The 22,690-nt window shown below is 41.7% G+C and overlaps 1 protein-coding gene across 9 annotated transcripts in view; it reads right to left on the bottom strand.

Annotated features, from left to right (window-relative positions):
• The window catches only part of TANC1 (tetratricopeptide repeat, ankyrin repeat and coiled-coil containing 1), a 64,648-nt gene extending 46,215 nt beyond the window's left edge, over positions 1-18,433 (bottom strand). For 7 of the 9 annotated variants that reach the window (XM_069021415.1, XM_069021410.1, XM_069021416.1 and 4 more), the window contains exons 1-2: positions 18,269-18,349; positions 649-723 (exon numbers count right to left, since the gene is read on the bottom strand). In XM_069021415.1, the coding sequence (XP_068877516.1) occupies positions 649-709 (61 nt within the window). In that variant the 5' untranslated portion in view covers positions 710-723; positions 18,269-18,349. Of the gene's footprint in view, positions 1-648; positions 724-18,268 lie in introns of all 9 variants that reach the window. The other 2 variants (XM_069021418.1, XM_069021409.1) reach the window with 2 other exon arrangements.
• Positions 18,434-22,690: the final 4,257 nt, after the last annotated feature.

Here is a 22,690-nt window from a genome sequence, read left to right as displayed (position 1 = left end):
GCAATGGGAGCTCTTAGTTACCCTTCTTCCTGGAAAGTAATGCAGGTAAGTAGTGGTCTACTAAATTTATGTTTAATAGTAATATAAGTTTTATTTTAAGTAAGATTTGTTGATAATGATTAACTTGACCTTCAAAAAAATCTCTGTAGTTAAAGCAAAAACTAGAACATAGTAGAAACCTGATAACCAGCTTAATAACTTCTCACTAATTCAAGTATTTTTTTTTCAAAAGACATACATAATAAAAATTCTATTGCCCATAATACATAACCAGTTTTGAGGTTTTTTATATTGTAATGAATAAGCAGTTTAAACTGCATTTCTGTAGTTGAGGGTTCGGCAGGCCTGGCCCCGGGCTGTGTAGGAGCTGGCAGCATAGTACACACAGCCTGCTCTCAGTATTTCTAGGGCAACAACCAAGAACAACTGCTCTCACCCGTCCTGCCCGGTGGTGATGCAGGAATAAGTGCACTGGATCCGCCTTCCAGGCAGGCTGAGACCTGCAGCACCTGCTCTGCAGGCAGCAGCTGGGGGAGGTGGGCAGAGAGCTGCCCCAGGGATGGGCATCGCTGCACCACAGAATGGACAGTCCTGGGTTTGCTGTGCACAACTCATCTGGGGTATAAAACATTGCATTAATATTCATACCTGGGTCTTTCTTGGTCCCTTTTCCACCCTCTCGGCTCTTTTTTAGAACGGCCTTTAACATTTTAAATGTTGCTCCTACAGTAATGGAGAGAAACAAAAATAAATGCAACGTCCATGCCCACAAGTCGAAACAAAATACAGACAGGATCAATACAAATAAAACAGTGAGGTAATTAGCAGAAACTTTTTGGCAGCCACATTTATTTCTTACAACATCACTTGGTTAAGCAAAGTACTGATGCACAAGGAATGTTTTAATACTAGAACTAAGCAACTAAGAGTTTGCTGTCTTCCGGTACAGAAAAATAATGCAGCATTCTCCACATTCCACATCCAATTACAGTTACAGGGCTAAACCTGAGTAAGTTGCTGTAAGACACTCCAGCAAAAATAAGCTAAAATCAAGCTCTAACTCCTGACGGGAGTTCAGCAGCCTGACTGGGAGCAATGGGAGCAGCGTGGTGTCAGTTGGGAATGCCAGCTGCAAGACTGTAAAACGGATAGCAGCAGGACATGGTACCACCCCCGTTCTGTCCCTGCACACAGCACACAGAGCGACAGAAGAACAAACTCCTGCATTCCCGCAACGCTTTCTGCCTGCCACATGGCACACTTAACAATCAACCTCAAGTGAGCACCAGCTGCAGATTTCAGAGCAGTATTAAGTATAAAAAAAATGTATTTGGGCTGAAAGACAGTTAAGTTGTTTCACGTAAGTAACTTCAGTTACAGAGCAAGGAAAACAGAATGGAAGGTATTATGAAGAGCACTTCTTTTTCAAAAAGCTTTCTGGGAGCATCTATGAATTGTAATTTCATTTGCTTTCTCTACTGAAAAATTCGAAAGGTATCTAATATTAGAAATTTTGCAGTACAGAATATGCAACAAGAAGGGGGGGAAAAAGCAATTTGACTATGCTGTCTTCTTTAACAGACAGCCATAAACCCCACATGAAATCAACAGGAAAAGCAAATGTCTCCCATCCAAAAACTACGGATTCCTCAGAAAGTTCTCTTCATTTGATGAAATAAAGCAGAGAAAGAGAAATCAGTACAACAGAATTCTTCAGCTCCTATGAATAATCTGAAGCACATACAACTAACACTAATCAGAAGACTGGAAGGTTTCCAGAGCCTGGATCATACTCCACATGCAGCTCTCTGACAGCTTCACACAGGTAACAGCCAGGCACACCAACGGCTGGTTCCCACCCAGCCAAGGAACATCGCCAGAAGCTGTGCTGAGGAGTGGCACTCCCTGGTACCACACACGGGCACCAGGCAGCACACGCTGTGGGCTCCTGCCGGCACACACAGGAGAGACACCACTACTGCTGTCCCTGCTCGCTGCCAGAGCAAACAGGTTCTGCAACACTTTCAGGTGTTTCCCAAAGGATATAAATTATTCAGCCCTCTTTAATTTCAGCATCAAGAAAATTGAAAAAGCTCACAAACACACCCCCAAAATTGGATCATCTAACCGAAAAAAGAAATGCACTGAAAGGAAGCAAATTATGATTATTAAAGCACAAATAAATTTATCAAAATAAGCATCACTATACTACACTAGAATGTTGAATGCCAGCTGGGGAAGGTGAAGCTTTTTTTTTTTTTTAAAAAACATATACTCTATGTGTTTACAATCTCAGTGACTGGGTACCAGCCATGTCCTACAGGCAAAGGCTATGTGCTAGTTCTCAACACATCCAGCAATGTCCAAAAGGCTGGACTGAAATAACACGGTTAATGACAGCCCCCTGAACACTGCTCAAGGTTTTTTTAAATAAGGAAATGTCTCCTAAAATTCAAACACAAGATCATGAGAAGAAACAATTAAATCCAACACGAGGAAACACTCTCCCCTCTTTTACCGGCTAGGCTCCCCTCCTCTCTTGTCTGCATGAGCTAGATACAGGCATAATCCACAACAGCAAAGAATTTTCTGAGATCAAGACACAGCCCTGACAATCAGACACATTTAGTGAAGAAAACAGTGCTCAATCATATAATTCAAGGCTGAAACATAATGCATATGTAGAAAAATGGGAAGTCTAATTACAGCTGCAGAAACATTCTTAATGTGATATTCCCTAACTTCTGCCTAGCTTCAGAACATTGTTTCCCCTAAAAACACTTAGTATTGTATATTGTTGGTATTCTGCATGATAAATTTTACTTACAGGCATGTTAAAAATCTCTTAAGTCATGCAGAACAATATTGACTTCATTAAAATTCTGTTTGTATCACCAATCACCACATGAACATGGAAGAAATAGTCTATCTGAACTCTTGTTAATGTTCACAGAGTGGGTCCCATCAAGCTCTGCCCTGAGATCTGACCACCAGATGCATTTTTAAATTTTTTTTTTTTTCTCCACAAGTGATACAGCTTAATGGTGCAACCAGAACAAAAAATACAAGAGGGTAATTAGGAAATAATTTAGTTTTACAGAGCAGATCTTCACAGGGAGCCTTACTGCAAGTGATGACAATGACATTGTTGCAAGGAGAACTGGCTCTTAAGACAAATATGGTAATAATAAAAGAACATTTACAGGGCCTCAAACAGGTGCAGTGCTAAAAGAAACCCGCTGCAGCAGCTCAGAGAGAGAAGAAATGTGAGCTTAAAAAAAGCCAGTGTTAAAAATGGGTGCAGATAGGGATCCAATGGACAAAGAGGCCACAGGCACCAACAAACACAGGAGGTTCCCTCTGAACATCAGGAACATTTCCTCACACGGGCATGGGGTGCCCAGACAGGCTCCGGAGCTTCCCGCCTTGGAAGTACTCAAGAGCCATCTGGACAGTCCTGGCCAACTGGCTGTAGAAAACCCTTCCTGAGCAGGGCTGGACAAAGCAACTTCCCATGGACCCTTCCAACCTCAACCACTCAGTGATTCAGGAAGAGGCTGAGCAGGACTGCCCTCGTATGGGTCCCTGGGGTACACCACAAGTTCCTGACTTTCCACTGGACTTTGTGCCACTGACCATGTCTTGCACCTGGTTTCACGTGGCACCACATAGGGTACACTGTTCCCTTGCAGTCTGTCCATCTGGGAGGTCAATGCACAGCACGTAGGGATGCACAGCTTTCAAGAGATAACCCACACCCAGAGAAGTGTCTTGAAATGTATCTAACATACTGAGGGAAGGTGATGGAACAGCATGAAACTAAACTGTGGCTCTCTTTGGTCGGTTCAGATACATTCCCTTTCCCCAACACAACTCATCTTGGACTAAACTCCAAGCAGGGGCTGTCAACAACCAGCTCAGGGCACCTTCTCCTCTGAAGCAAACATCCTGGCACACACCAGAATAAAGACATTCCAAAAGCCTACTGTACTGCAGTAGAAAGCGCATTCTAACTCACTGCATCTTACTTTATGTACCATATGCCGCCTAGTACAAGATCTAAAAATCCTAATTATCAGATTCCAAAAGGAAAGAAAACCAACTCCAAGCATCTCTTCTAAAGATGCACAAACACCCTCACCAGATAACCTCCTAAGCTAAGACATGTCATACATGAAATCCCTATTTGTGCTTGGTCTTTGCATATTAAGTGCTTTAATTAATTTGAGCTTAATATTTTTAAATTGAATGTTAAAATTAACCCATCAGCCCAGGTACACAGATCAAGTTTTTATGGTCTTCCTGTGTTTACTGTATACTTTTACAAGTGTTTTAAGATGTGTTGGATGTATTTTTTTTTATGTTTTACTTGTACCTTGGTTTCAAGGCAGATTTAAAAAACCCCAGTTGCAACAAACAGCCCAGCCCCCATAGCCATACCCCCGTAAGCTCCATGACTCTTATCTCAACTAATACCACCCCTCTGACAAGGAGGAGCCATTGGTGGACAGAGATAATCTGTCAAAGGGAAAACACCAATCACCTTAAACCAAAGGGGCGGGCTGTGGGCGGAGCAAAAGCTATAAAAGAGAGCAAAAGAAAGACACGCCCTCTCATTTTTCCCTTCCTCTCCAGCTTGCTAAGTTCAGTGCTGGAGAAACCTACCCCTCTTCAGGGGCCTTTAGAAATATATATTTCTTTTTGACCAGCCTAGCACTGCAAGCCTTTTTTTTTCTCTACCTGAGGTCCAGTGCTGTCTAAGCCTGAAGATCTCAAATCCCTGCGCTCCTGGGGCATACCTCCTGAGCCACTAGGATCCCAAAATTTTTATATTTTGCTAATTTTTGCAATTTTTCAATTTTTCTGTTTTAATAAATTGTTTTAATTTCTACTAAGAGTTGTCTCATTCCTCACAGACATCAAACAAAATAGAAGTGTCAATGTATTTGTTATGCACTACTTTTTAAATAAATAATTTTTCTTTTACCATACAAAAACCATCTGCCATGTCAGAAATCCTGCATTATGCAATGGTAGGATCTGAAGCTATTAATGAATTTCAGAATCTAAGAAAGGTATTTTACATACATAGCTAGAATAGAGTGGCAGGGGAAAGAAAAAAAAAAAAAAAGGAAGACCTGAAAAGCCACATATTATATTTAACTTTCTTATTTTGTGAATACGACAAGTATGAATTTTATATTAACCAGAACAGACAGGCTTGATATAGAACTGAAACTTTACAGTATATGTCATTCCTATTCTTAGAATATAGATAAGGGTTAATGAGAGATCAAATAAAAGGAATCAAGGACAATTCCATCCTAGATTTTCTCTTCTTGGAATTGAGGCAAATTTCCTTACTGTGCAAACAGTTCTTCAAGGATCTAGTCCAACAAAGAACAGAAACGGCATGCAAGATGGTTTCTTACTCAGACCACATTCAATGTAGATATAAAAAGTGCCTACTACCTGGAAATAAAGTCCACTTCCTTCCTTTTCCCCTGTAAAATGAAATGCAAAAATGAAAGATAAGCACTTCCAAAGCGACTCACCTTTGCTATGTGAGTTATGGAGTTATGTGGACAGATCTAACCCTAGGGGCTGCAACAGCAAAGCAATAGCAGTGCTCTCTGTTTGCAAGCTGAAAGGTACAAAAAATAAACCGTCTTCTGAAGTAATGCTAAAACCACCACCTTAGGTCCAGTATAACATCATTCACATTCCAGAGCATGCAGGTGAACACTGAGGAAACAAACCAAATACTACAGCTTAGAAATACTACAGACAGTGTTATTTAAAAAATAAAAAAACAAACCCAAAAGATATACCTAAGTTATTTACACCTACTGTGACACTTATTGACATACATCCAAAAGCACTTCAGGTAATGTATTTCTTCATACACATTGTTCACACCTCAGGAACACTGATTAAAGTGAACAGCAAGAGTGTGCATTTATAGCTCCTCATCCCTTGAACCAGGCAGAGGATATTAGATCTTGTTTTGTTTCAATGATATCTATATTACTAGGATATTTTCCAGTAATGCTGGCACATTGTCCTTCTAAGCAGATTGTACTTTCTCTCTCCTCACAGCTAAGCTTAAGCAGAATCACTCCCTGACTCAGACTTCAGGAACCCTTTCAGCTACTGCAATTGCTTCACTTTGGCAAATAATTCCCGTTTACATTTTCTTCATTCCAATTTTTAAATTCTGCCATGAAACCACTTGTTTGTTGTTTGGTTTGGTTTTACTTGTTTGTTGGGTTTTTTTAAGATTTAAAAACTATCATTTCCATTTCAAAATGGATATTAGATGCAGACTTGTTATCCCAGAGTGCTAATAATGATGTCCCAACGGAACTCTTCTGCTTGTTGAATTGAAGACCCTGTCAGCTGCTGACAACACCAAAAGCATTTTCAACTGGATGCTGTTCTCCCACCAGTTCAACTGTTTGTCTTCTGATGCAAAAGACACTCCATACAACTGCTTCCTGCTCAGAGCATGAAGGGAAAGGGCAGAAAGTCCCTTGATCAAGAATTTATAATGATCAGCTTCTTTATTAGTGACTCCAAAACATTGTCAGCTTTATAAAACACAAATCTTAGGTCATGGAAAGAGTTGGGAGCACAGGCATACACAACAGTTAAGTTCTCAACCTTTACAAGTTAAGTACTTCATTACCTGAAGAATCCCCTCTGAAAAGCAGAGGTGGAAAAATCTCTCCACATGTTCACTCAGCCCACAAGCCTCTCTTTAAACCCAGCAACTTCCTTGCAAGGGCATGTTTTCCACATAAAGCTACTATTGAAGACACCAACATCAGGAAGAAGATGATTCACAGCTCTTGTTCCACCTCCCTTACCTTTCAGAGAGGGTTATTTTCAAAGATCTACCCACAGTTTATCACTACTGCAGAGGTCAAATAAACTAATCCCACATGGTACATAAGCACCTGAGCTAATGCCCGTGAACTCCTGACATTTATATAATACCCACAGTTATGTTCAAGCTTCCATATTTAGATCCTGAAAACCACTTTAGCATTTATTTGCAAAGAAATAAAGGGTAGAACATCTTAGTCTACTGTCTGCACAGAAGTACTTAAGGATTTGCCACCTTTCAGTGTGGGATTTATTAAACACATACTTCAAATAATCTGTATTTTTTAAAGTGTATTTTGCATTTTTGAATCCGAAGATTCAAACATTTGAATCTCAAAATCCTAAGCTTCAAAAGAAAACTTCATTTAGTCAGAACTGCTTTCACTCTCTTCAAACGCATTCAGAGTGTCATTCTATGTGTCACACAGAAATGTTTCGACATTACCCCTTTCTGGCAAATTCAAACTCCTTTAGCTGAACTGTAGATTTCAAACAAGAGGAATATACAGCAATAAACAATACATAAAGGAGCAAGGTATTACTGATGTAACAAATCAAGACAGTAAGTAAAAAATCCTTTCAAATCACTACATTTTGGGCCATCAGTATGTAGCATTTTGTAATAAACAGAGGGCATATCCCCAGATACAAGACTACCAATTCATAAATGAACAGACATTTGAAGAGAATAGTGTTTTTACTTTTTTTTTTAAGATACAACTTCCAGTGAGATATATTTGTGTTATTCTGATTCAAATGCATGAATGAAAATGGTAAAGCATACACTGGAGAGGTCTGTCCCTGACCCTTTGTCCCTACAACCAAATGGCATATATATTTCCAAGAGGCTATATTTAGCCAGACCCACTAAAGTTAAATAGTTATTATTGAAATATTTTTATACAATACCCTGAGCAACTATGGTCTTTACCCTTTGTAGGTGTTTCTCATGCAGAAAGATCAATACAGATACAAAACTGACAAGCTATATTGCATCTGTGTCATTTGCTCCTCACTCAATCATCTAATTATTATTAAAATCACCTATGAGATACTGCACATTTTCTCCCTCTCATCTGACCCCGTGAAAGCTATGCAGCAGTTTAACAGGTAACTGCAAAAGAACAGCAAGGTTCCCAGTTTGCTGTTAACTTCTGAAGTAGAATTATGCCCTGAAGCACTATTAAAATACAATAAGAGGTGAAAGATGAGGAAGTGTGAGAATAACCTCATTATCATGCTAGCTGTTAGAATGTGCTTTTCCAGTAGTTTTTTTCCCACCAGCCTGGATCTAGATTTCATTTCCCAGATGCCACAGATGTAACTATTCTGCCTTGCAATCACCCAGTTTTCTGCTACTTTACACTTTTACCAAATTGCTGATTATTATAGCCAGTGTCCCTGAGGACTGCCAACACAGGGGAAAAACTGGTCTCTTCACTTGACTGCTGTCCAAAAATCTTGGGCAGGTGCCAGACACTGCAAAAATGACTCCTTCTCACTATTTCAGAGATTACTGTCCCCCAGCTACTTGTTACTACCCTGAAGCACTGAGGATACTGATCCTCACAGAAGCAGACGGAGAACACTCAGAAGCCAAAACTATTCACTTCAACGGTCCTAAGCACCTGTTTGAACCAACCGAAAGGATTCGGCAATCATGCAGATGGAGAATCGCAAGTGGAATCAGCTGTCTGTCTACACTGGGGAAGAAGAGCAGCAGCTGTCAACACAACCTTAAAACCATAACCGTTCACAACTTTTTCTTGTATGGAAAATATCTGACCACAGCGGAGGTGTTTTAGCCTTCTTATTCCCATTCTGCTGAGACCCTCCAGAGAAAATGCCAAGACCACAGCCATCTACCCTTTTCTACAGAGTTTTCCCTTTCTTCAGTTATGACTTAGAAAACAAAATGAAAACAAACTAAACCAAACAAAACCCCAGACCACGTCAGTATTATGTCCAGAACACAGAAGAGGTGACTTTTTTCATCATCACAGCTACTTTCCAGTTCTTCAATTAATATAGTATGCCTGAGATTTTTATTTTTTTTAAAGAAACATCACACTAACACAGACAGCTGTATTTCCTTGAATGATAATATAAGATGGTGCTGATAAAACTCAAAGCTTATTTCTATTATAGTTCCTTATCATATCTAGTTCCAAATCTCCTGCATTCTTCACCCTTCTTATCAGGTATTTTCAGGACTTTATTCTCTGCTTTTTCATGGAATTTTCCTCCTATTTTACTAACAGTTTTCTCCTATAACTACTATTTAAACATTGACACCAAATACGGGTGCATGTTCTGGTCTATCTTTTCTCCCCAATGTCAGCTACCCTGAGAGATTCTGGCACAGTATGTTTTCTATAAACCCTAATCATAAAATACCTGATCTTGAAATGGCTGGGAACCACAGCCACTCACTTTTGCTAGAAATCAAATGCAGAGCTCCATCCAAAATCAGTACAAAGAACACATTGCTTACTTCCTGCTTCACAGGCAGAGATGAACGTATTTATTACTAAATAAACACTTTTGAAGGTTTTAATGTGGTTTTTAAAATATACTAGTCTGATGTCAAACTGATATTGATGTTTTCTTCCTTGGAATAACTATAATTAGCTTTAGTTACTAGAGGTAGAGGTATGTGTGCAACAACAACTTGAGATATCCAAAGTGACAGAAAGGAAACACACTCATTAGGACATCTTTGATTAGGGCAGAGTCACAGAATGGCTGAGGTTGGAAAGGACCTCTGGAGGTCATCTGGTCCAGCCCCCTGGTCAGGGCAAGTCACTCAAGAAAATCTTGGAAACCTCTACTAAAAATACAAACCAAATTTATTTCCTTCAGAGAACGTAGCTCTTAAATGGATCCCTGTGCTGGTTTTGGATGAGACAGTTAATATAACATGACAACTTCCTGTAACCTCCTCAAAAAAATAAAAGATGAAAGTGCTGAGTGACCCTAAAATGTGGGAATGAGCAGGAACACAAGGAACACAAAGCTCAAACATACTGGACTATCCAGGACACATTAGCGCAATTGCACAACTACATGCGCACACATAGACACACACAAAAAGAAGGGTATATATCTTTGTGGACAAAATAAATTAGCAAACTTTGGAATTAAACATTTTTTTGATGATGCCTAAAGAACAATCATTTAAGTCACATACTCCAGAAGGTATGTTGGGTATCTATATATATAGCCTCTTCAACCTCAGCGCATCTCAGAACATATGCCAGCTCACAGCAGCCTGCAGGAAGGGAAGCAATCTTATTTCCACTTCACCTAGGAAGAGCAAAGCCCAGTTTTCTCAAGGTCATACTGGTGGAGCCTTTACGAGACGGCCAGTGGGGTCAGCCCTCTGGTCCTGCTGCATTGTGCCAGCTGCGATTCATCTCCTCTGTGCTTACAGAGGAGATGACATAGGAAAAAAGAAGGATCTCACAGCAGGTACAGAAGGAAGGAAAACCACTCCCCTGAATCACAACAAACTGTTAGATTAGCTTGGCTATTTCCTGAAATCTCACTCATCGGAATGTGGCAAAACAAAAACATTACTCTCCCTGCTTTCCACCTCAGATCCTAGGATGCTGCCTTTTTCTGTCTCTTGTGAAATGTAAATCTTCTGTTTTTAATTACCTGCTTTGTGTTATTTTATGGACCAGACTCAGGCATTCTTCTGGTAGTGTAAACTACAAGAGAACACTCTAACACCCATGTTCTCCCAATTAGTTTTCCCTTGAAGCACTTTTCATTTTAACGTACAATGCAGTCACATCAAGAGACCTTGTTACAGCATTAGTATCAGCTGTCTGCACATTCCTGACAGGCAACACCTGCCCCAATGGGATCACACACCTCAGCCTAGGACTCCCCCCTAGCCCCAACCTGGCATGCATGGACTCTTTACACACACAGACCCCAAACCAGGGAGATTATTCACATGAACTAGACATGCGCTTTAGGTATAATTCCTTGTCAGCCACTGCAGAGCTCAAATCAGGGACAAGAACATGGAATACCCAGAACATCCCAGAGTTCACTCAAGAAAAACTAAAGGTTTGTCTATACAAGGGGGAAAGTGCTTCACATTCACGCCCTCCCCCATCCTGCAATAACTCCCTGGTGTAGACAAGATCCTACATGCTCTTACCAAAAATATGAAATACCCAGCAAGCCCATATTTATTAAAATTTTACAGTTGTCCTGTTGTTTTCAGTAATTAAACAGCCAAGCACCACTAAAGCTTCTAACTCAGATGCCAGAAAGCATTCGTTCCACAGGCAAGTGTCCAAAATAAATATATTTAAATCCTCACAACCAGAATTTGACTACTAGTGGAATACAAACTTTTATACTTAAAAAAAAAAAAAGTAATTATTCATTAAAATCTTAAGTCTGTGTAAATCTTTACAAGTTTGCCAAGGCAGCATATACTGCCTCCCCTTAACCTGTTCCTGAAATGCTCACAAGCCCACTGTACATCACATGAGTCAAGTTCACTGATATACAAAGAGAAGAGATGCAACACCAACAAGAACTCACTCAGCTCAAAATCCTGCCAACAGAATAAAAACTGCAAAGAAACAAAATTCAGATTTTCTCCTGGGGAGGGCTGAGAACTGAAGAAAGGAGGCTCAAGCAAGACTTACTAAGAAGAAAAGCACTTGTTTTTCCTATTAGCAGATGATGAAAACAGGTAGAAAATAAACTTGTTTCTACCAGATTGAGGGACAGTGTGAGATTCTTCAGATGCCAGCTAGGCAGATGCCTGGGACGCACAAAAGGAGCTTTCTGAGAAGCCCAGATCCCCAATGTGACTCAAGGCAGTCCTGGTGGCACACACTGCATGGAGGGTGCAAGAGCCTTGGGACAACCTTCTGCACGGGCATGGGGGAAGCAAAAGAGAAAAAAGTCCTCTCTGACAAACCATTCAGCATACTCCTCTGGTGCTGACTTTTAGAAAGCTTTGAACTCCAGGAGAACAAAATAATTTAATGTTACTTTTGTTCTCCTTTCCTTATTGTCTTTTAAGGACAAAGTGTAGCATTTTTGGTCAGGGAAAACACCCAATATTAATTAGGTCTTTTTTCCCTCAGACTTTTAAACTACACTCAAAATGAGTGTAAAACACTTTATAAGCTGCTCCCATCAATCACTGTGTGACTTATTGCAAACTTGCAGAAAATATCTGGTGACATACCACAGTGGCACAAAGAATGGCCTAGAAAGAGAATAAATAAAAACATACACACTAGCTCTGTATTCCTAGAATTTTGAATACACCAATGAATTCTGAAACTGCACAACAGATTAGTACATGATGCTAGAAGGCACAATGCTCCTATACTCCAGTCTACCTTTGCCAAGTATAATTTATCTGAGGGTAAAGCAAAGTTTTCCCCTTATGTCTTGTCACATTGTCTCCTAACTTTTCAAAGCAATTCTTGCATGAACACAAACATTCTGTATCAGCAGTTGGGAAGTGCTGAAAATTTTACTTTACCATGCCTACACTTTGTGGCAGTAATATGCTTCTTCAAACTTTCAGCTGCTGGCAAATTTCGTAAAAAAAAAATCCAGGAATTCAGTCCTTACTAACACAAAAAAAATCCCTTTGTGACATCATTGGTATTCAGCCCAGTGTAAAACAGATCTTGAAGCATATTAACAAAGTAATCAACTGAACTCAAAGGCATTTCTGGTATAAAACACAAAACCAGTCTCCCTCTAAAACTCACACTAAGAATATTTTGTGTTTTGTCATTCCTGTTCAAAAGCAACAACAAAAACAAACAAGCAACAAAAAACCCCACACAACACAGAAAAAGAATCAAATCCAGCCCACACATTAAAGTATCTACCAACTTCCACCTGATTTAAACTTCAAAAAGCAAAGGTCATATTGTGCTTCTGTTTACTCTTACTTGGATATTGTTCAAATACTTAATTGTTAAAGTATGGTCAGAAATATAGATTCTAAAGAAGAGACGTCTGCTAAGATAGAAATGGATTCGTTTAATTGTAAATGACTGAAAAGAAAAAAGCACAATCTTTAGACTACACAAATTCTAGTATTTTTCCACACAGAGCTGAAGCAGTTCAATCTGAACTGTCTTTTCAGCAATTAAACACCTCTGCTGTTTTAAGAGCAATAGCTTTGGATTTAACTTAAAACTACCAGCTTTTGACAAGTTAAGAGATATTTAATACTTAAGGTAGCAAAGTTCCACCAGAAACTAAGACAACATTTAAAGATGTAAAACCATTGTGACCTACCCAAAGGTCCCCAGGTCTAACTCCATCATGGAGCTGCAGAGTTCACATTTACACACAAACACACACATCAAAAACCTCCTGTCAGGGCATTTCCTGTGCACTAACAAGTTCCAGCTTCTCTCCTGCTGGAGCTAAATTTAACCAAGACTAAGATTGAGCCTTAAAAAAAAAAACAAGCCAGCCAAAAAAACCCCACTAACAAACAGAAACGACACAAAAAAACCAACCCACACCATTTACACAACTTCAGCATAATGCAGCAAACATTCTACAGAACCCTTTGGTCTTAAAGCGGTTAACTATCAAATATATGAAATAGGCAGCAAACATGCAGCAGCCCCTCACCCTCTCATCCTACACACTTCAGAAACTGCACTTGAAGGGCTCCGAGACACAGGTGACACCAGCTCCCACTGTTCAGTAGGTGTATGCAACAGCTAGTGACCTCCACTGGGCAGGCAGAGGTTCCACGGTGGCCAAGGGTGCCAGGCCATCAGAATGAGAGGATGCACCACAGCCTGCATCAAGCCAAAAAGGTTCCTTACGAAGTCTTCAGGCTCTGCTGCAAACATGCTAATTCTTGAATATTTTAATTACAGATTTGTCTGAGCTAGATAGGGGTGTATGTAGGTAGAAGGGTAACAAACAACCCAGAGACAAGGAGCTTCAGCATTCAGGCTCCTGTCTGCAAGGCCACAAGCTCCCATATACACACTCCACCACTGCCCTATGTTCTGCGTGCCAACAGCTTGTCCTGAGTCACCCTCAGGAACATCCCTGGGCCTCCGCACAGCTGTGACACCTGTGTGCCAGGCCAGATACGTGCCACTGTCACCTGGCACACCCTCTACACGGGTTAATTCTGACAGAGCTGGGCCACCAGGCATCTTTTCTTAAAAATAAAAAGGTGATAAATTCGAGTAACGCTTGGATCACTAATCAGGGGGAAATTCTGCGGCAGAGCAAAATGACACTGCAAACAATTCTACTGTAGGCTGTGGAGGTTTTTTTCTCTTTTAACACCACCTTATATTATAGAAATCTAAAACATGGAGGAAATCTGTATGTAATGATAATTCACAAGTTCTAACTTTAAAACATCACTATGAATTAAAGGCAGTTGATAAAAAATACTCAGATATTCAAAATACAGACCTGTAACTTTGTATCTATTTTATATATTGTATATATTTATTACATAGTTATAATATTTAAGATCACTAGACCTCTAAACTGCATGTAGTTTTCCAATTTCATACACATCTAGATACAGCTGAATTCCTTAATGCACATGAGGAAGAACTAGATGACTTCACGATCAGCTGCATTCCCAAAATTATTTTGGCCATTTAGACTGCAAAAGTGCCTGAGAAGTGCTTCACAAAGAGTGCCTCACCAAGTCAATCACCTCACAAACACTGCAAACCATAAGCCCTGCACCTGTTGACACAGAGTATTTACAGAAGAAGGTCAGATAGGCATAATTCAGTGAGCATTGCCACCAACTGCAACAGCATCAAGACTGTAAAGGCAGCTCTTGATTTGACTGCAAACATTTAAATTTCTGCTAAGGGCTGTGGCAGAACTCGCCACTGCCATCACTGAACATCACTTTTGCAGCCCAGCAAGAATCCCAAGCTGAGGCATTACACCGCCTGTGAGGCTGAGAACAAACTGTTCTCTGCCAACAGCCAAGGACTGACATCCCGTGGGACAGGACACCAATGAAACACCTCACATCTGCCAAGCTGGCTGATCTGCACAGCTGTTCATTCTGAAAGCCAGAGGAACTTCTGCTTTCAAATCGGCATCCTCATCAGAAATTAGAATTCCAGATCAAGAGGAGAAAAGATGCAAAATACTAAATTGGTGATACTACTTCAGTCCATGTCCCAGCAATGCTCCCAGTCACGCAGTATAAAAATAACTCCTGCAGGCACAGTTGCCTGGCCCTTTGCTTCTACACTCTAATGAACAACCCTCAGGTACAGGAGTATCTCCATACTTTACACAGGGAAGCCAAGCACTGAAGCTAAGATATTGCACAGCTGAACATTCTAGTAACAAAGTACCTTTACAGAATAAGCCTACAGCTTAGCAGGCATCCTCTCGGTGAGGGGGAGAGCAAAAACAGAATTCCTGAAGCACAGCAAGAGAAACAGGACTTTCAAAAGTTAAGGTAATTCCATGAACATGAACTAGAATGCATACACTTCAAGAAGCAGGAGTGACAATGATGGACGAAAAAAGCCTACACAGTGATGTATCACCTACACAGCACAGAAATCTGAAATCACTACGCTGGATAAACCTCCGAAGGTTTATGAAGCTGAAAGACAGCGAGGGGGAGCAAGAGGACATATTAGCTAAGAAAGGAGACCAAAAGCACCCTGTCTGACTGAAGCACAAAACTGAGTGAAAGAAAACCTGTGCTCCAGTTCAGACTCTCCTGCATCCCTGTGAGCAGGAGACGGACACCACAGGAGACTCTGACATGTCTGTGGAGAGCCCAAATACAGCACAGAGATCATCCCACAAGCTCTAGAGTTTTATACTTAGATAAATAATCTAGTCCATTAAGCATGCTGAAATAGCTTTACAGAACTTCTCAAGTACAATGAATACTGAAGGATTAATTCAGTCATGCTAAACAAAGAATTTTAAAAGGAAAGGATAGTAGGAGACAGTAGAGCAAGCAGACACATTAACATTAGACCACACAGTAGATATTCTGCATTAATGAGCAACTGATCCCTTTATTTACTTCCCTTCAGGATAAGATCAGAGAGGTCAAGGCTCCACAGAAACAAACTTATTAAAAAAAAAAAAAAAGAGGCACTTATCAAACTAAAACACAAAACCAAATGCAGTGAGGATCACGTAATGTTTCAGAGGTTGCTTCTGGGGTTTCTTCAGTCTGGTGTTACACTATGCCTTCAATACATTCAGAAAACACTTTTCTAACAGTGGTGCTTCCTATACACAAATGTATTGTTAAGAAGTAAGACCTTACACATTTGTTAGGCCATATGCTGAGATTTTTTTTCCATTACCACAGCTTTGTGATAAAAAAACTCACCAACCTCCACATCAAGCCTTTGGAGCTGAAAGCAATCAAAAGACACGAACTAACCCAGTTTTCTCAAACTTTCCCACACACAAAACCTAAAGCTGACCTTTCTCTATTTTTCTGGAAAACATGAAGATCTAGCTCCTGACAGAGCTTGAAATACCACTTTTTAGTCAAAACAGCATCTCTACAGATAAACCTTACTTTTAAAATCATGGATATAAACTACAATTTACATATTTATGGATGTCATTACAAATCACTAACAGATCAGGCTGATGTTCTCATATGCACAAGAGTTTGAAGTCTTGCTAAATAATCTTTCACCTTCAAAGAAAGGTTTAATCTTCATAAGACGAAGAAGTTCAGCTAAAGAAAAACAAACACCTCTGCTAAGACTGCTCAGCTGCCTTCCAACATATAATTCAGATCACAAAGTTGCCATGGCATCAACTTCAGGATTGTGGTCAGACACACAAAATGTCTTTTTCCTACAGACTCTTACGGGAAGCTGAGCAACTTTGGCCATGAACCAAATATGTTTTGGCTCTAAAGCAGATATAATTCATCACCATTTGGACATTCCAATGGTTAGCTACACTGAGAAAGCAAGGCAACCAGCACTTTAGAGCATCCATGTAAATGAAGCTCTAAATACACTACCTGAGCAGTGGCAAAAAGAAACAGTATTTTTGTTTACCTTGCTCACTGGCATTATTTAATAGTGTATTACCATTTTTCACTTAAACAGCACTTAAACAGCAGATCAGAACAAATGGGAAAGGTTCATTTTTGGCCACTGTATATTAAACAACAGTGGGAGAAAACTTTCTAGGATCTCAGGTATCACATTTATTTCCTTTATTCCCTGATATTTTCAATTTTGTAAGTATCAGGTTATTTTTAAGCAACATCTATCAAAAATACACGGTAACATAGGACTTCTGCATGTACTGAATAATCCTGCAAAACTCTGAAGTAGGCTGGGTGAGTAAAACATTTAAAATACTCCACACCAGTGAATGAACCTCTTGCCAACTGTTTTTACACCCAGTAGTCACAGAAGCCCAAAGTAAACCTCCCACATCCTCAGCTGCCGGCTTTCCAAATGGTGCAGCAGCATCATGTGAGGCAGAGCAGGCGAGTATCACTGCCACCCTGCCCCGCGGGGCTACAGAACATGGAACACGGGCAGGGGACACATTCCGCAGCACACTGAAGTGGATCGAAACCTCCTTCTTCCCCCGGGGGCTCACCCTCACACAAAGATGTCTCCAGTCACACTCTATTTCTGAAAACAGTAATTCAGGACCCAGTCCCCTATCCAACAAATAGACATTATGAGGCTACGGCAAACAAGTACTGAGAAATCTGAAAGCTTTAGAAAGCATGATTTAAAATACACTGTTACTATATACTATTAGTAACTCACATATTAAAAACGAATTAAGTTATCGTTTTATCATTTTATGCTTGAGACCACAGCAGGAACACCGATGACCTCTAGGGCAGGACTTTCTGTTCCAGCCGTCAAAACAAGGTCGTTGGCTACAGACACGCACGTGTCGCGCACCCATTCCCGCCTCAGCCCGCGCACGGCCGAACGCGCACCCCGGCTCTGCCCGGGCGTGTGCCTGTTCCAAGCGGCTCTTCCTCACCTTCTAATACCAAAACCAAACACCACCAAGAAACCAAGTTTTCCAGAAAGCAGCTTTTTTTTTTTTTTTTTTTTTCCCCCAAATCTTTACTGTTAAAGGATCGAAAACCGCCCCAGTCAACGAAATGTGACAGTGTAGGGCGGGGAGGCGGAAATCCCGGCCGGGCCTCGCCCCGGCAGCGCCTCCCCCGAACCGGACCAGCCCCGGCCACCCCGGGCCACTCAAGGGCCGTGGGCCGCCCCCGCTGGCCCCAGGCCGCACCCCTCCGCGCCCTGCCCTGCCCCCCGCCCCCGGGCCCCGGCCCCGGCCTGCCCGACATGCCCGCACACGCTCCTCCGTCAGAAAGTTTTACCGGCGGTTCCGCGCTCGCCGACCCCGCGCAGCCCCCGGCCCGGCCGGGCGCGGGGCAGAGGAAGGAAGGAGAGGGAGAGACAGGGAGGTCTCACCCAGCGGAGGGGCCCAACCCCTCGCCTCGGGCTCCGCGGCGCGGCCCAGCCCGGGCTGCTCCGGGCTCCTCCGGGCTGGGCAGGCGCGTCGGCGGGATGAGCTCACGGGAGGGGCGGCGGCAGCGCCCGCCCCCCGCGGGACGGGCTGGGGCGGAGCGGGGCTGGGCCGGGCCGGAGCGTGCAGTGAGAGAACAGGGCAGCGCCCGCTTGGTCGGGCCGCCCCTCAGCGAGCCGAGGTCCCGCTCCACAAACACCGGCCGCAAAGCCCCGCAGAGCCGGGCCCAGGTCCGGGGATCGTGTGCTGCTCGGAGCGCCCCACCATCCGTGGGCTCTGCCCGGCTGAGCTCCGCTCCTGAGAGCCCACAGGCACAGCTCGGGGCTGGGGGCTCCTGCCCCGAGCCCCGCACCGGAGGCCATCCACTTCCACCAAAGCAGCCTTCCATCAGGAATATGAAAGTAATCGCATCGGAGCTTATAAAAGCTGCTCACGGCAAAAGATGAGCGGAATAAAAATAATATAAATACTGTCAATAATAACGACAGATCTGGAACAGACTGCCCAGGGAGGTTGTTGAGTCTCCCTCCACAGGTGCTGGTATTCAAGAAATTCAACAACCGTCTGGACACAATCCTGTGTCACGTGCTCTGGGATGACCCTGCTTGAGCAGGGAGGTTGGACCAGATGAACCACTGTAGTCCTTTTCAAACTGACCGATTCTGTGAAGATCTCAGACTGATCCAAGTTACTTTCTGAACTGGACCACACGAGACATTTCAGACAGCCGGATTAGAAATGCCAGGTGTAGGCACAAGGAGTGTGGCCCTGCCCACAACACAGAAAAAGACAAACTGGGTCCTGGAAAGCAGCACCTTTGAAAGGGTTTTGGGGCTGCCATGGCAAAGCCACACGACATCAATGCTGCTGCTCCAAAAAAAGCCAGTGCGTTCTTTACCTGTACAAACGAGAGATCAGCAAGCATGTGTAGAGGTGGCATTACCTCTGAATACAGCAGTGAACGCTGTTCTCAGTTTATCCATCCATCTTTTCCAAGATACTGAAAAATGAGAGAGTGCAGAAGAAATCCACAAAACTGGTCTGAAGGCTGAAGATTATGCCAGGCAGCAAGAGTGTTAAAACATTTAACTCCTCAAAAAGCTCAGATGGCAGCTTATGAGAAAACACCCAAGGTACTGGTAATTTTACTGTGAGGCACCCATGGTAACCCCAAAGTAGCCACCAAAGGGCATTATCTCTGGCTGGGAATGTCACACGTAGATTACAGTCTCCCATCAATGGGGTTAGCACTGAAGTGCCTGGTGGTTTTAAGTATTAACTATGTTAAGTACAACATAGGTTTACCAGTGGTGATCTGCATGCCATTGTTATGAGCACATCAATCAAAAATTTCGGCAGAAACAGTCAGCTGACATGTTTTTCTCTCCCAGCCTGAAGCTGCTTGCTTCTTCCACCCCAAGTGTCCAATACTGCAGCTATTCCCTGCATAGAGGACAAAGTGCTTAGCCTTGCTACGCACAACCTCTACAATTTCACATAATTAAATACAAAAATGAATCTTCCTCACACCAAAAAAAAGAAAATGTAGGGACAATCTAAAACACACTTATAAATGGATAAATAAGGATTTGCTGCTTTCTGTACAAACTCTGACTGATTTTCATATGTAATTCATCATGAAAAACTAAATCTGAATTTAACTGCAAAATTACAGTGCCAGAGTATTCTAGAACATTTTCTACATTATGTGAGCATTTCACAGAATGTCTTCCAATGTGTCTGTAAGGGGCACAAGACAATCCATGTATGTGTTCAGAAAGAAGTGACAGGCTGATACACAAGCAGCACATTCTCTACAGAACATTGGCCATAACTGCCTTGCCCGGTGTCAGAAGAGCAGAGGAACCGAAGACAAAGCCCTCAGGGTGACAACAGCAACAGCAATTAGTGACATTACTCTTCTTTCACCATCACTTCTGCAGCTTGGTAGCTGAAGATTGGTTCCAAAACAAGGGGAGAATGCTGTGTGCACCTCAGCCGCCAGCAGCCCAGTGTCTTTTCTCCAATGGAGAATCCTCTTAATCACCTTCTCTTCCCTACACTTTGCCAATGTGATGAGGCCTATATCTGGAAATAAAGGAATTTTCCTTCTCAGAGGAAATGTCAAAGTTTGGGCAACATTTTATGATTTTGTCTTTGTCTCTGAAATCTGAGACAAGAAACAGAGCTATGACTCCACCATTGTGGGATCTATTCCTCAGCAGGTCCAGTGCTTGCACTCTTGTCCTCTAGATATGAACCCAAAAGTTTTGAAATAGTATTTACAGTCAGTTGGATTTAGGTCCTGCTCCTGTTGCTTCACAGTAAAGCTCACAATTGATTCTGGTGCTTCCCTATTTGTCTCAGTAGAGCAATGCTTTTGATATCAGGAATGTAAAGATTTTTGCTCTCATCAGCATCTCATCATCAATTCTTCCTTTTGGGAATAATTTAGCTCACAGCTGTTACTCTACTTTAAGTGTTCTGCCCTCTGCTCCTCCCACTCATTTGTTCAGATGATTTATCCATTCCTAGCCACTGAAATTCTTCCGCTTTTCCTTCTTTCTTCTCACAAAGGTTATGGCTCTCCTCAGTCTCACACTTACCATGCAAGCTTCTAGTAGCTTTTTTATTTTGGAAAACAGGAATCAGACCACACTGAAATATAATGGCAGCAGTGTTCACTGTATTAACATATATTCTGGGGGCTAGAGAAATTAGAAATCAGACTTCTCCCTTTTTCAGCTCAGCTTCAGTGTTGTTTATGTTAGTTCAGGCTTCTCATCTTAACCTACTATTCCAATTCTTGGTTTTGGAGGGTGCCTTCAAGGAAGGCAATTTGTAAATTTTAGAAGCTTCCATTCAATGTAGCTGCTTTTATCCCACCAGATTCATTCTCATGCAACATAATAATTTGGTAGAAAAATCCTTAATTTACAGATTTTAAGTAGTAGATTGTCATAGTTTTAAACCCACCTGGAGATGAAACAGCAGCCCAGTGGAATGGGGAGGAGAATCAAAGTAAAACTTGTATGTTGAGATACAAGTTTAATAATCGATAATAAAAACAATTGACTGAGATAACAGTTTAATAATTGAAAATAAAGTAAAATACAATAATAATGGTAAATAATAAAAAGGGAAAAAACAAGTGATGCACAATGCAATTCCTCACCATCGGCTGAATGATGCCAGACCCACCCCCTTCCTGAACCTAGACAGGCCCTTCTGGGTACCTCTGTTCCTTGTGCTGTCTTGATGCCTTGAGAAGCCACCTAAAAACAGAGACTAGACAGGAGTAAGGGAATAATGGTAGGTATTTATTCGAAAGGCCTTCAAAGGTACACCCTGGGGAGCCAGAGGCTATCCTCAGAATGGACCCCAAGATGGACAACAGGTCACGAGTTCTCCACACTTTTATAAGTTCATTTGCATATCAGGGTTAATTCTCCAATTAAAGCTTCAGTTTAATGATGTAATTTCCCCTCAGCTTACCCCCTCTCAGAGGCTTTTGGTTTATACTTTGTGGGCCTAGGACAGTCTGGGTGTCCTTGAAGAGCAAGCCTGGAGAGGCTTTGTTATGTCTACCTAGCATGAGAGAGCAGAAATTAACAGGCTACAAGAAACTTCAGAGTTACACACTAGGCAGTACAGGATTTGAAAAATATGAAAGTTAAAATCTAAGGCATCAGTCTCACTTGTACCTGACTCCAGCAGGGAACCCAGAGACCGGAGGAAGGGTAGGGAGTCTTTTTGTTACCATGGAATTATGCCCTTTGTATCTTCACAGCTTCTAGGTAGTCATGTCCCCCATGAAATACCAAATGATGTTTTCATAAACTTATCTGTTCTTTTTCTTTGAAAATTTTCCAGCAGATTAAAATATACCTCCTTGGCAGAAAACAGCTGCATTTCTGAGGGCAGCTCAGCTAGCAGAGCTGGAACAAACTGTAGGCATACAGCAACCTCTTGTGGCAAATCCAGTACACATGTAATAATTTATAACCTTTGAAACTGCATAAGCTACTCTTGATATGAGTTATAAACCTCTATAAAATTGCTTTAACAAACAACTGGAGAATTGGAGAGTCTCTGTTTGCTGGACACTCAGCAAGACTCAGACTTCAGAGCTGTAATAGTCCTTCTCTTCAATTCTGGAATGAATTAAACATTGGTAGCCCATTATAAATGAAGTGTCAGACTGAAATTTCTGCTAATAATATAATATAGAAGTTTTTCATTATAATTAAGCAAGTGTGGCATAATGGCCAGG

Source organism: Aphelocoma coerulescens, chromosome 7 (assembly GCF_041296385.1).
Source record: "Aphelocoma coerulescens isolate FSJ_1873_10779 chromosome 7, UR_Acoe_1.0, whole genome shotgun sequence".
Taxonomy (NCBI): Eukaryota; Metazoa; Chordata; class Aves; order Passeriformes; family Corvidae; genus Aphelocoma; species Aphelocoma coerulescens.
Note: the sequence above shows the minus strand (reverse complement) of the source record. Positions and strands in the feature narration are given on the sequence as shown.